General features: G+C 37.0%; 2 protein-coding genes across 5 annotated transcripts in view; one reads left to right on the top strand and one right to left on the bottom strand.

Annotated features, from left to right (window-relative positions):
- Positions 1-12951, top strand: part of ACAD11 (acyl-CoA dehydrogenase family member 11) — a 98543-nt gene that overhangs the window by 43541 nt on the left and 42051 nt on the right. For all 4 annotated transcript variants that reach the window (XM_081826294.1, XM_081826301.1, XM_081826290.1 and 1 more), the window contains exons 12-13: positions 3824-3931; positions 5347-5445. In XM_081826294.1, coding sequence (XP_081682420.1) covers positions 3824-3931; positions 5347-5445 — 207 coding nt within the window. The remainder of the gene's footprint in view (positions 1-3823; positions 3932-5346; positions 5446-12951) is intronic.
- ACKR4 (atypical chemokine receptor 4) lies at positions 6470-11438 on the bottom strand. The gene is made up of 2 exons (XM_006736894.3): positions 11316-11438; positions 6470-8350 (listed from the first exon to the last, which is right to left on the bottom strand). Exon 2 carries the CDS (start codon positions 8339-8341, stop codon positions 7289-7291), a length of 1053 nt encoding a protein of 350 aa, XP_006736957.1. The 5' UTR covers positions 8342-8350; positions 11316-11438; the 3' UTR covers positions 6470-7288.

The raw sequence follows: 12951 nt of genomic DNA, 5'->3' as shown, positions 1-12951 counted from the left end.
TTTTTTTTTTTTTTTAAGATTTTATTTATTTATTTGAGAGAGCGAGAATGAGAGAGAGTACATGAGAGGGGGGAGGGTCAGAGGGAGAAGCAGGCTCCTCGCTGAGCAGGGAGCCCGATGCGGGACTCGATCCCGGGACTCCAGGATCATGACCTGAGCCGAAGGCAGTCGCTTAACCAACTGAGCCACCCAGGCGCCCTTTCTAAAAATTTTTTTAAAAAGGTAATATGGAAGAGATAAACCTGGAATGTAGTCTGTAGAAGGTGTTTTCAAACCTGGATTTGTCAAAGAACTGGCTAAGGAACTTAAAACAAAAACAGATTCACAGGCTCCATCCCTATAGTTTTGATTCAGTAGGTCTAAGGTAGACCCTGGGAATGTCTTTTGTCTTTTTTCCCCCAGGTTACTCTGGTTATTCTGTTGCTCCCAGTCAAGGACCAACATTTGATTTGTTGTAGAAGGATGATGGTATGATATCCTATATTGTCACTGAATAAGTTAGACCTCAGTATTGCCTTTTGTGCTCATTGTATGGCCCTGCTGCTAAAGCTTTCCCAAAAAGAGTTAATCAAGGATGGAACTACCAAAAAGAAGTATATTGGATATCTGAGAGAAAACACAATCTGGTTGCATAGCAAAGTGTTTGCACAGTGGGCTTTGACTCTCATTTGGAACTATTAAGGAAGTTATAGACTTCTGATGCATGGTTGAACTTATCCTTGGTAGTTTTCCCTCCTCAAATTACCAATTTATCAAATTACTGCTGTACTACATTTTAATCCAATAAGGAGGCTATTGTAAAAGTCAAATCTATCACAGAATTTCTAAAGACTTCATCTCATTTATGTGAAGTTATTACATTATACTGTATAGATGGCATAATTTTGTGGAAGGAGAACTGGTAGTCTTTTAAAAAAATTTTTTATTGCTACTCATAGTGAGAAATATAATTTATATTGTGACCCAATATGTAGCATATGTAGTTGTATGTGTATGTTCATGGACGGATGGATGGATTGGGCAAGGGACTTGGGGAACAAGAAATGAAAGGCATATATATTACTGAAAAAGGGTTTCATGAAATAATAGTTTCCTTTATTACATACAATATATTCAGATATTTTCCAGTGAGTCTAATCTAATGTGTTCTATTTTGATCTATTTTATTTTTTAGCAAATGCTAGCCATATTCCATTAAATTGACTTCATGACATACAAATGGGTCATAATATGAAAAAATAATGCTATAGAAGACTTCCTTTGCAGACGCAGCTCTGCCACTATTTCTCCATTTGACCCGTGAACTCACTTTTCACTAGAAGATCATTTGCCTAGCATTAAAATTTCTAGTATTAAAATTTCATGAGTCTATCAATTGTACTGTCTAAATGATATCACCAAACTGCTGAAATTTTAAAATTGGCCAGGAAAGTACATTTTCTTTGGCCAAAGTATGATTAGCAACTCTCCTTAGCAAACAAGGATGTATAAAACCGTAAGTAGAAAACTAGGCGTTTTCTCTTTGTAGTGGAGATATCTTCATGAAGGCCTTGGGGCATTGTGTTTCGGAGCATTTCCAAAGCAGATAAGGAAGGGAATGTAACTGATGCCAATTAAATACTTTGGGAGGTTTCTTAAGTATAAAAGATGAATTTCTAGTCAAGCTTTCCAAATAGTTCGAAAAGCTTATGGGAAACATATGTAGTCTTCCAATTTGTCTTTTGTTTTGTTTTTTTGCCCTTCATGAAGTCATGCAATATTGTATATTAGAATGTTGAATATAGCAATTTTAATTCTATAGCTATTACTAGAAAATTTGGGGGGCCTATGGGCTGATTTGGGGGAGAGTAATTTTTTTGTAGAAGTAACTTATCTAGGCTTTTTCCTAACCTGTAAATGATAGCTTCATTTTGCCAGCTTCTCAGAATAAACTGACAATTTTTGGGAAGACCTTAGTCAATATTTACCTCATTTGAACTATAACAAGAAACAGTGAATTTAAAATAAGCAAAGAAAACAGTGAGCTTCATTAATTATAACTCAAGATTCATTTCTCCCTCAGTCAAAAAGAATTTTAAGCTAATGTTAATCTACTAGGAATTTTGTGCATTTTAATGTAACTTTGGCTCTGTTAATAGTGTCTGAACAGAGTGCAAATACATTTTGAGAGAATTGACTTTGATTTAACTCCATTTTCATAGGCATTTCAGTGACTGTCCTTCAAGTCATGTTTAGAGGTGATACTGAAAAATTCTTCCTGAAAATCTTAATGAATAATCGGGGCACCTAGGTGGCTCAGTCGGTTAAGCATCCAACTCTTGATTTCAGCTCAGGTCATGATCTCAGGGTTGTGGGATTGAGCCCTGTGTTGGGCTTCCCACTCAGCGAGGAGTCTGCTTGAGATTCTCTCTCTCCTTCTCGCTCTTCCCCCCCCGCCACTGCACGATCTCTCATTCTCTCTCTCTCTCTTCCTAAAATAAAATAATCTTTTTAAAAAATCTTATGAGTAATCAGTTTTCAAGGGAAAGGTTTTTTTTTTTTAATTTTTATTTACTTATTTGTCAGAGAGAGAGAGAAAGCATACAAGCAGGGGGAGCTGCAGGCAGAGGAAGAAGCAGGCTCCCCACTGAGCAAGGAGCCCGATGCAGGACTCGATCCCAGGACTCTGGGATCATGACCTGATCCAAAGGTAGATGCTTAACCTACTGAGCCACCCAGGCATCCCAAGGGAAAGGTTTTAGTTTTTTTTCTTTTTTAGAAGTTTTATAGGAACGGGGCGCCTGGGTGGCTCAGTCGTTAAGCGTCTGCCTTCGGCTCAGGTCATGATCCCAGGGTCCTGGGATCGAGCCCCGCATCGGGCTCCCTGCTCGCCGGGAAGCCTGCTTCTCCCTCTCCCACTCCCCCTGCTTGTGTTCCTGCTCTCGCTGTCTCGCTCTGTCAAATAAATAAAATCTTTAAAAAAAAAAAAAAGTTTTATAGGAACAAATATCAGAGAAAAGCCCCTAGAGTGTTTTGCTCCATGGCAGATATGAAGCATTCTTTTTTATATGAGAGTGATAGTAGTATATCAGTTACTGAACAATGCCCTCTGAGGTTTAGAAAGTGTCTTTGAAGTTATCTGTTGTCATTTTCTATCAGGGATTCTGTGTTTAGCATTCTTGAGATACTACCTAGTACTTTTCTAGATGGTAGGGGGTGCACAAAAGTAAGAGCAATGGTAGAGGTAAAGAGACAATACTACTCTGAGTTCAGAGGAAGGAGATAGTTCTGACTGGGTAATCAGAGATTCTTCGCGATGGAAGTGGCTCAGAAGCAGGAATTTACTTAGGAATGATGGGTAGAATTGGACTTGAGAGAAGGCTTGGCACAGGCAAATATGTGAAAGTTAGCACAGTGTATGTTTGAGGAACAGGAGTCTCAGCGATGGAGTCTCAGTAGAGCATGTAATGATAATTGTTCTCCAGGAGCATTGCAGTCACTCCTAGCAAAGCATATTTGCAAGAAAGCAGGGAAAGATTAAGGCAGTAAATTGTTTTCCTTAGTCCTAATTGAGTCAGACCTCAATTAGGACTGAATTAGGGACGAAGCAGACAAGTGTGTGTAATTGAACACAAATTGAATAAATATGCACCAAATGCCATATACTTATAATAACTATTTATGGCATACCTTCATTATAAATTATATTTATTATGTTTCAAAATATTTTTTAAACAGATGTTTGCCTTAAAAAGATACATGTGTATATTATCAACATAAAGTTTGGATTTCATATTGGTAAATTTTTAAATGCAAAAGAAGTGTTTTTTCTTATTACTTACAGACACAGGGAACATGGAGTTGCTCCACCTATATGGAAGTGAAAAGCAGAAGCAGCAGTGGCTTGAGCCTCTTCTTCAAGGGAACATTGCCTCCTGTTTCTGTATGACAGGTAAAAGCAAATCATGGTTCTCCCCTTGTGCAGTCAGTCATCCTGGAGTTATTATAGATGAGCTAAAATGAAAGAATGGCTTTGTATGTCAGGCAAATTTGCCCATGGACAGAGATAGGCATATGTTTGTTTTGAGCCCAATTTCAAATTTTGGCATTTTTAAATGTGCAGAGTAAAATTGTCCTCCCGTTTGGGAGGATACCAGGTGATGTTTTCTGGCAGTTTACTTTAGGCATTTAGCAGCAGAGTAAACCTAACTTCATAATTTTTTGACTTGCATTTCTAAAATTGCCATGTATGTATATTTAATATCTTTTTTGCCCTTGTGTATGAAATAGTCGTCTTTGTAATAATTTTTATTGATAGTTACAAAATACTTAACTCTGCCATAAACCTAGAAAAATAGACCATTCAGCAATGCTGGTCACATAGTTCAAATTATGATCATATGGGGAAGTAAAATTAGGAGCATGTTAAAAATGGGTTTGGTACCATTTGTACATAGGAAACAGCAATTGAGAATTCTTCAAAGGAAAAAGTCATCATTTTATAGTTGAGTTTAGAATTAAACTAAATGTCATCTGGCCATAATTTTAGCCAGATTTAAAAGTCTTCTATAACACTGTATGTATTTATAATAGCAAAACTGATCTCCATTTAAAATCAGTGAGAGGCATTTATTGAACATCTGCAGTGACATGTTGTCTACTAAAAGCACTAATTGGAGGTTACAAAATAAGTACACAGATCCCTTTCTAAAGGAACCCCATGGGTCTCTAGTTTTAGAAATAGAACACACAAAATATCTGAAGGACCCATTTAAAAGAGCAGCATATTAACAAGTGCAGATTACTATGACTGAGGGCTAGCCTGTACATTTTGAAATGCCATATAGTAAAGCAGTTGTGTGAGGGTGTCCCATGGAAAACTTTCTGAAGAGATTGTGCTGAGCAGGCTTTACAGAATGCAAAATAAGTCAGTGAGAGCATTCCTGATGGAATTTGCAAGGTACAGTTGGAAATTGTCTAAGATAGTAAACTAGATGGTGGGGAAATCTGGCTTGCAAATATTTAGTATTTAGTAGATTTCCACTGTGGACAATAAACAACAATGTTCCTACTTTTGATGATTAGAGAAAGGATTGAGTGCATTATCTCAAATCATGTATCAGTGAGGAAGCCAAGAACACAATTCAGATTGCTGATCCCAGTGTTCGATATTCATTCATTCATTCTTCCAATGCACATTTACTGAATACCTACTATGTGTAGATTATAGGAGAACCAGAGTGGAAGAAGGGAGGAAGGTTAGGAACATGCCTCTATCCTCAAAGAGTTCACATTTCCTTATCTAAAGTCTCTTTGTAAACTGATGATGTCTACCTGCCTGTAAATTCAACCTTTGCTTATTTATAGAGCCCAATGTAGCTTCGAGTGATGCCACAAATATTGAATGTAGCATCCAACGAGATGGAGATAGCTATGTAATTAATGGCAAGAAATGGTGGAGCAGTGGTGAGTATTCAGATCCATCCTTTGTCCCAGGTGCTGTGCTAGAATAATATGATACATAGTTATTAGTTTCATGATCACCGTTCTTTAAATTCTGCCTTTGAAAGCATATTCAAATTTAGAAATATTTGATTAAATGAAAGTAATTTTTTAAAAACATTTATTTATTTTGGGAGCACCTGGGTGGCTCAGTTGTTGGGCGTCTGCCTTCAGCTCAGGTCATGATCCCAGGGTTCTGGGATCGAGCCCCGCATCGGGCTCCCTCCTCGGCAGGAGGCCTGCTTCTCCCTCTGCCACTCCCCCTGCTTGTGTTCCATCTCTCACTGTGTCTCTCTCTGTCAAATAAATAAGTAAAATCTTAAAAATATATATATATTTATTTATTTTGGAGAGAGGGAGAGAGTGCAGGGGTGGGGGTTAGGGCAGAGGCAGAGGGAGAGGGAGAGAGAAACTCCAAGCAGACTCCATGCTGAGTGCAGAGCCCAACCTGGGGATTGATCTCACGACCTGAGCCAAAACCAAGAGCCAGAAGCTCAACCAACAGTGCCACAAAGGCTCCCCAAAGAAAAGTAATTTTAAAATAACATATCTTGATTAGGTGATATTTATTTTAAGAGCAGAAAACATGTCTTTTTTTTCCTACAATTTTACAGTTCACGGTTTTTGTTGTTTTTTTTTTTTTTTAAATTTTATTTATTTGACAGAGAGAGACACAGCGAGAGAGGGAACACAAGCAGGGGGAGTGGGAGAGGGAGAAGCAGGCTTCCCGCTGAGCAGGGAGCCCGATGTGGGACTCGATCCCAGAACCCCGGGATCATGACCTGAGCCGAAGGCAGATGCTTAATGACTGAGCACCCAGGCGCCCCTACAGTTCACAGTTTTTTTATAGTTTACGAGAGAGAAAATTCATATTAGTGCACACTATTGATCAATATAATTTCTATCAAAATTAAATTTCAGTAGGGACATATTAAATGAACTGTAATAATTTATAAATAATTGTAGTTAAAGAGATAAGATATACATGTTATTAAAAATTGTGTCACATACTTTTATTGCTTAAAAATGCAAGTGCTTAAGTAAAATAGTAAGAATCTATACATAAGAATACGTATTGGTTATTCAACCCTCAGTAACAGACTCACATAAATGGATGAGCCCTTTAGGAAGTCACAAAATTGGCATCTAGGTAAATATGATTATCTAAAGATTGCTTCTAGAGTATACATGTAAATCTAACAGGATAACCAGTTTATTACTAAAGAAAATTGACATCATGGAAGCAAATTGTATGTTCAGAAATTTACCAGGGATAAAAAGAAAAAAAAAATTACCAGGGGTGTATTAAAAGGGCCAGTAAAGCTATTTATATAATTTCTTAATTGTTAAATTGTTATTCTTTCTGGGGTCTTAGGAAATCACAAACTAAGAAATAGGAAAAAAGGATTAAATTTTGCTGTATAGTTATTCAAGTACTGAAATTATGCAGTGAGATCATTCTTACATTAAAATTTAGATCATTTAAAATAATTAGAAATGCTCCTTAATATAAGCCTTTTTATTAATCTGTTTCAGATGGCCTAATTCATAGCATACTGTTTTTATTATTTATGCCTGTTAATACTATTTTCCTATATTGTTAATTTTAAGTTCATGTTTTGTGCATTTATTATTTCGTTTCCTCCTCTTCCTGGTTGCTATATTCTCCCCATCCTCCCCCCACCTCTTGATTGCTGTAAATTGGCACCACGGTGTTTGAGATTTAAGTTTCAGAATAAAGCAGATGTTTTATCTGAAGGAGAAGCAGCATTCATGTGTATCGAAGCAAGAGATAGCAGTGTTACATTTAAATGCTAAAAGTACTGGTTGGCTCTGTAGGATCTTCTGAATCAAAAGGAATCTCCTCCACGTTTTGTCTTTGTCTTCTCCAGGACCCATATTTCTTAGCAACTTTCATAATGTAGTTTTTAAAAGAGGCTCCCATGAAAACATACAGGATTGGGTTGAGGCAGCTGTGAAAGAGTGCAATGCTCTCCGTGATTTGGACGGCAACATCCATGCGTTTGCTCATGTCGCAGTCAGTGATCAGGGAGTAGATGATGTCTATGACTTGGCAGAACCTGACAATGTTATAAGGCAGCTGAGTGACAATGAAAACTATAACCACTGTGAGCAGAACTTTGAGGGGTCGAGATTTTTTAATGTTGGGCATCCTGATGAGTGTCCTTGCTGTGACAAAGTAGCACACTCCCATAATAAGAAAGGGTATTACAAATCCGATGCAGATTTCCAGCATTTGAATTGATGCTTTCACTGAGGTTCCTAGGTGATATGGAAAGGTGGGAATGCACCTAACCTTGTCATTTACTGTGTAAAAAACCAGCTGAGGTATACTCAGCAAGATGGCAGCCGTCCAGACACAGGAACAGATAAGCCAGCATGGTTTCCCCACTCCTGTTTGACCTGGGGCTTTAGTTACTGCCCAGTATCTGTCTATGCTGATACAAGCCAGAAACTGCATTCCAGAGACGAAGTTGACTGTGTACAAGGCTGAAGTGACTTTGCACATGATTGTCCCTAACACCCATCCATGAACTGCATTAACTGCCCAAAAAGGCAGAGTGAATAGAAGGAGTAAATCTGCCACTGCCAAGTTCAGGATGTACACATCTGTTTGGGTTCTCTGCTTCTTGTAATAGGCATAAATTGCCACAACTATGGAATTGCCTGCAATTCCAATGATGAAAGCTATTGTGAAGAAGGCAGGCAAGAAAACTTTTGCAAATTTTCTGACTTCCTCTTTTATACAGATCACTTCATACTGACTATAGTCATGAGTGCCATTCACTTCATTTTCCCCATCATAGTAATCTGTTGACTGGTTGTGTTCCAAAGCCATGGCTCCAATCTAAATGTCAAAAAGAACATAGAATATTCATTTTAATATTGTTTAAAAGGAAACACTTTTTAATCTAGCATATGTTTTGTTCTTTTACTAGAGAGTAGATTGTTGCTATAACATAGGTGAGGCTGAATCTGCTGCTCTTTGAAATTTGAAACTCTTCGATGGAAGCCACACTGGAGTATATACCCAAGATTAGTTCTTCATCCCCTGTTTTTACAAGTCTGTGTGCAGGAGCTGGAATTTACACAAGAACAATAAAAATAATACCCTGAGGAACTTTCTTAATCATTAAACCCTAAATCAAAGTAATGACTTTTATGTAAAAATAGTTTTTAAAATATGAAATATAGTCATTTCAACAAAAGGAATAAAAAGTCTTATATTTTTTACATATACAACTTTGTGATTCAGGATATTGGCAGTAAATTAAGTAAATTATTTTATTCATCTGAAATAAATTTATTATTATTTATAAACATTTTTAAAAATAAATTTATTTTAAAATAAGTTTAAATAAATTACCTCAGTGTTTATACTTAATTTCACTAGTTGGCCTTTATAAAACAAAGTTTCCTCTAGTTAGCTTCCCTTCAAACCCTGTCACACATGCTGAATGTATGCTATCATTCAATAGCATCATTCCACTAGTTACCGAAATCTTAAGCCTACACTGTCCTTGACCTCTCTCATCTTCATCCGAATTTCCAGTCAGACCCTAAATTCTGACTTTACCTTTCCAATAGATTGTGAATCTGCCTCTTTCTTTTAATTTGCCCTCTTTGACACATCTGCACCATCGACCACCATTGTTCCTTACCTGGCCTATTACAATATCTTCCCAACTGGTATCTGCTACTCTTAATCCTCCTTACCACCTCTTTGTCAAAATCATTTTTCTTACTGCCACCAGAGTTCTATATCTCTGAAATGTCAATCTGTCACTCTTCTGCTTAGCTCCTCACCTGAAAGACACATTACTCCACCTGAAAGATACAATCCAAGCTCCTTAGCATGATGCCCAAGGCTCCCTCCATAATGTGGTCCTACCCATGGTTCCCGCTACATCTCTCTACTAGGCACCCCACACTGTGCTACATCTCTCTACTACACGCCCCAGACAGTTAGAGTACTCATCTGCAAGCAGTTTGCTGGCACACACCATGCTGTAGCACATGTCTACATCATTACTCATTCTGTTCCTTCATCTGATAGACTGTTTCCTGCCCTTCTCTTAAAGGGCCAATTCCTCCTCAGTTAACTTGGACATCACCTCCCCAGAAGACTTTTGTGATCCAATAGCTATATCTACATACATACCTACGTTCATTCTCAGAGAACTGACCCCATCCTGTGGAAAAGATGGGTTTCTTAGTTCCCTAAGAGTATGACCTGTTGGATTTATGTTTGTAATGAATACCTTATGGAGTGGCTGGTATACACTAGGTGCTTAGTAAATATTTGTCAAACTAAAGGTTTTACAAGCAGATATAAAGCTTTTAGTCTAGAATAGATAGATTATATGGCAGGAATCTTCTTGTCTCATCATTAGTTATTTTATGGTTTTAGTTATTAACACCTTATAGAAGTAAGATAAGCTCGCACAGAATTCACAAGTTTTTTTGTTTTTGTTTTTGTTTTTTTAAGATTTTATTTATTTGACAGAGAGAGCACAGGCAGGGGGAGCGGCAGGCAGAGGAAGAGGAAGAAGCAGGCTCCTGGCTGAGTAGGGAGCCTGATGCGGCGCTGGATCCCAGGACCCTGGGATCAGGACCTGAGCCAAAGGCAGATGCTAAACCAAGCCACCCAGGCGCCCCCAGAATTCACAAGTTTTAAAATGTATATAAAATTGACTTTCAGTGTTTTTATTTTACTGCTGAGTTTTATTTTGCTTTTTCCTTAGCCTTTCTGTCTCCCTTTGGTTATTTTTGTCCTTGGAAGAAGCTCTAACATTTTTTTTTTTTTTTAAAGATTTTATTTATTTGACAGAGAGAGATACAGCGAGAGAGGGAACACAAGCAGTGGGAGTGGGAGAGGGAGAAGCAGGCTTCCCGGCGAGCAGGGAGCCCGATGCGGGGCTCGATCCCAGGACCCTGGGATCATGACCTGAGCCGAAGGCAGACGCTTAACGACTGAGCCACCCAGGCGCCCCGAAGCTCAAACATTCTTATAGAATCATTCAAAACAGTGTGCCAATTTATGGTACATTTCCAAAAGAATATTCTTATTCTTACTAACCCTTTTTGGATGAGTAAAGCAGAGAAGGCTCCTCAAGGAAACATACCACATAGAAGAATTGCTTTCATTATGTACAAACCAGGTGCCAACAATTTAAAATGACTATTTTTACCCTTAAGTTTATTTGAAAAGTTCCAATCTGGAAGACCATTCTATTCTGATCATCATTTTCTTATGTGTTAATTATTAACACAGTATGAACTTTGTTCTTTCTTTCTCATTCATCACAAATCTTGAACCTGGTGATAAGGAATAATATGCCCAAATAATATAAGACACTAAGGAAGTATATTTTTAAATAAGAATCTTACTAAAAAATGTGAGTAAATAGGACAGGAATGGAAATTATTTGCAGGAATTGATCCTTCTGGCAGATATACAGGAACACATTTTAGATGTCTTTATAATTATTACAAGAACAAAAAAATAGCATTTGTAAAATAAAGCAGAAAATAATGGTATAGCAAAACCTATTTTCTCATTAACAAAGTTTTGTAGGCAAGTAATGATATTAACATAATACCAGAAATAATAAAATATTTTCTTCTTGCTATATTCAGATTTTTGTTTTAAGATTAAAGTGTATAGCTGTTTTCAAATAGCTCTTTTTTGCACATGTTAACATTTAGACTTTTGTGCATTAAGACTCCCTTTACATAGGTAAATATACAAAGTCTTTGGGCTTTAAAAAACAATCTTATCCAAGTTAGAATGAGAAAATGAAAAAACCAACCTGTTTCAGCGTACAGAGAGGAGCAGTCTTGAGTGTAGAGTAAAATCAAATGACCTCTTTAACTCAGGCTACTTTTGTTTTCGTTTTACACCCCGCCTTTGTCTTGCATCCAAGAGGGCTTTCCTGAAATTTAACCTTGTGAGCACTTGATCTTTTATTTTTTGTATAACCATGCTGTGAAGTCAAATCCAAGTTCTAAAGTGTCTTAGGGTACAAATCTGGGGAAGAATTCCATCTTGTTTCAAAAACTACATACCTTTCAAAGTTTCCACTTAGATGAAAGGAACAAGAAAGTGCCTGCTGCTGAGGAACCAATGGCCAAACCAAAAAAATTCACCCCAGAGAGCCTCAAGGCAGCTAATGAGCACTTGTAGGTAGGATCTAGAGAAATACTCTCAAAAGTTATTTTGTTTAGGAAAGAAAAGAAAAATGACTTTAACTCAGAAGATTCTTTTTAAAGACCAAATTATCACAGACTAAATTCTGAGTAATAATTAGGCATTTATAGAACTTAGTATTTTTTGTGTCACATCATTTAATATTTTAAACTATTAAACTACTCTTGACTTTGCTATATTTCTTCCCTATCCTTGACCCCAGAGTATGCCTTTCCCCAAGACTTTAAACTCTCTTGCACTCTTTAAACTTTTTTTTTAAAGACCAGCATACAAACCTACAAAATCCTTTTGTCTGGGGACGTTGTTCTTCCCACGTCTCCAAACAAATGAAAGTTCGAGAAGAAATGCGGGCAGATTCAGCCCTTCTATTTGAACTGGACTCTCCATACATTTTGTATAACAATACCCTTTATTTCTTTTCTCATGCAAAGCTAGGCTCAGTCTCCACCTGCAGAAATTATAGGCAGCATATAGATGGGTCTTGTTTTTTTATCCTTTCTGACACCATGTCTTTTGATTGGAACATTTAGTCCATTGACATTCAAAGTAATTATTGATATATATGTATTTATTGCTATTTTGTTACTTGTTTTGTGGTTGTTTTTGCAGTTTTTCTCTGATCCTTTCTTGCTCTCTTTCATGGTTTGCTGGTTTTCTTTAGTGATATACTTGGATTCCTTACTCTTCATTTTTTGCATATCTATTACTGTTTTTTGATTTGTGTTACCATTAGGTTTATATATAACATCTTTTGCTTATAGTAGTCTATATTAAGCTGATGGTTGCTTAACTTTGAACTCATTCTTTACTCCTCTCCCCTCCACATTTCAGATATTTGGTATCATATTTTACATCCTTTTATTTTGTGCTTCTCTTGACTGATTTTTACAGATATGCTTAATTTTTTTTTTCTTTTGTACTTGTATTTTTTTTTTTTACTCTTACTTCTGGTTTTTGTTTTCCATTCACAGAGTCCCCCTTAACACTTCTTGTAGGCATGGTTTAGTGGTCATGAATTCTTTTATCTTTTGTTTGTCTGGGAAATTCTTTATCTCCCCTTCTATTCTGAATGATAACCTTGCCGGATAGAGTATTCTTGGCTGCAGATTTTTCCCTTTTAGCACTTTGAATATATCATGCCACTCTCTTCTGGACTGGAAAGTTGCTGATGAAAATTGAGCTGATAGACTTATAGGGTTTCCTTTGTATTTAATGGTCTTCTTTTCTTTTGCAACCTG

The sequence above is a fragment of the Leptonychotes weddellii genome, chromosome 1 (genome assembly GCF_054177405.1).
Source record: "Leptonychotes weddellii isolate Sample4059 chromosome 1, ASM5417740v2, whole genome shotgun sequence".
Taxonomy (NCBI): Eukaryota; Metazoa; Chordata; class Mammalia; order Carnivora; family Phocidae; genus Leptonychotes; species Leptonychotes weddellii.
Note: the sequence above shows the minus strand (reverse complement) of the source record. Positions and strands in the feature narration are given on the sequence as shown.

What these genes read in the sequence shown, in the direction of transcription:
- ACKR4 (XM_006736894.3), bottom strand. Translation starts at nt 8,341, where the DNA reads ATGGCTTTGGAACACAACCAGTCAACAGATTACTATGATGGGGAAAAT.